The 1,715-nt window shown below is 48.1% G+C and overlaps 1 protein-coding gene across 1 annotated transcript in view; it reads right to left on the reverse strand.

Moving 5' to 3' along the window:
- SPATA19 (spermatogenesis associated 19) overlaps positions 1-1,277 on the reverse strand; it is a 3,755-nt gene extending 2,478 nt beyond the window's left edge. The window contains exons 1-3 of the mRNA XM_006776060.1: positions 1,200-1,277; positions 977-1,033; positions 73-165 (exon numbers count right to left, since the gene is read on the reverse strand). Of these exons, the coding sequence (XP_006776123.1) occupies positions 73-165; positions 977-1,033; positions 1,200-1,277 (228 nt within the window). The remainder of the gene's footprint in view (positions 1-72; positions 166-976; positions 1,034-1,199) is intronic.
- Between the last annotated feature and the right edge of the window lie 438 nt (positions 1,278-1,715).

The raw sequence follows: 1,715 nt of genomic DNA on the forward strand, positions 1-1,715 counted from the left end.
ATAGGACCTCCTGCCTTCCCCCTCCCTCCCTCCCCATGCCCCCAGGATGATGGTCTCCAACGCTTCAGTTACCACATCTCTGGTCACATGGATGTCTTCGCCATGGATGGAAGGGCAGCTGCTGGACATCTTCCCCTTTATATCCTGGGAAGCCTCTTCTTCGGTCTGAAAGGTGAGTCATTTCCCCCTCGAAGGGTCACTTGGTATCTGACCCCCCAGTTCTTTCTCTTTGTCCTTTTCTTTTTTTCTTCCTCTCCATCACAACACACATGCCACACAACCACACATACAAGCTCTGTGTCTCACGGTGCCTGCAATGAGCTCGCCTACGGCTTCCTCCCCGTGGGGTTCCAGGGAAGTCACTCAGTCCTGGGCCTTATCCCAAGGGATTCCTGAGACACCCTGGAGCTGGGGCGACACCTCGGAAACCCTGCATCCAGTATGCTCGAGAAGGGCTAGTGGCAATTCCAGCACATCTCTTATAAAGATAGAAGCCCCAGCAGCCTCTAGGACAGTGGTTCTCAACCTGTGGGTCGCGACCCCTTTGGGGGTCGAACGACCCTTTCACAGGGGTCACCTAAGACCATCGGAAAACACATGTATAATTACATATTGTTTTTGTGATTCATCACTATGCTTTAATTATGTTCAATGTGTAACAATGAAAATACATTCTGCATATCAGATATTTACATGACGATTCGTAACAGTAGCAAAATTACAGTTATGAAGTAGCCACGAAAATAATTTTATGGTTTGGGGTCACCACAACATGAGGAACTGTATTAAAGGGTCGCAGCATTAGGAAGGTTGAGAACCACTGCTCTAGGACATGTGGTGTGTTAGACAGCTCCTGGCAGGGCCAATGAACTTGAGTTTCCCATTCTAAGGAGAGGGAAGTCCAGATCCCTGCACCCCCTGAGGCCAGCTCTCTAGAATTTGGTGTACCCTGAAGCAGAAAGGGATTTTTACTCACTTTTTTCAACCAGTGCTCTAGTACAGACACAGCCTCAGTTTCCACAACTTCGATGTCCTGCAACAAATCGATAAGTTGATGCCCTCAAAACACCTGGAGATCCAGCCCCTCTCTTTCTCCATTTTTATCCAAACTTAGACATTGTAAGGGCTTCTCTCCAGAAGTGCAGCAGGGGGCTCAGAAGGGAGAAGGATTCCGCCTGGCTCCCACCAACTTCACTTACCGAACTGGTTTTTGGTGGGAAGGGGCACCCTACACCTTTCCGGGCGAGAATGTACATAATCCATGTGGTAATTATCATCTTTGGACTTAGGCCAGGCCTTCTTCTTGGCTCCCTCCGTCCATTGAAGCAGCCTAAGGACTCTTCTGGAACAAGGCGGTCATTGAAGGAGGTGCCCACCTGATTGGCTGTCCAATGATGATGTGACAATGCCCTTTATTCTCCAGGGCATTGAGAGTGGAGATAGAAAAGGGAAATCATAAAGTAACCTACTTTAATGATGCCATAGCTCAGAAATGGGGATGTGTGTGGAGGGGGGCAAAGGGGAGGTGTAAGCAGAAGGTATAGCCAATATATGCCTGAGAAAGACACAAGAGGGAAGTTAAACAAATAATAGATAGATTGTGGGGCTTATAGCTGGTCACCCAGTTTTGACAATGCTGAAGGAGAACGATATTTTATGAATCAAAAGAATAAGTTTGTGCCCTCGTCAGTGGATAGAGCGTCAGCCTGCAGACT

This window comes from Myotis davidii, unplaced genomic scaffold (genome assembly GCF_000327345.1).
Source record: "Myotis davidii unplaced genomic scaffold, ASM32734v1 scaffold809, whole genome shotgun sequence".
Classification (NCBI taxonomy): Eukaryota; Metazoa; Chordata; class Mammalia; order Chiroptera; family Vespertilionidae; genus Myotis; species Myotis davidii.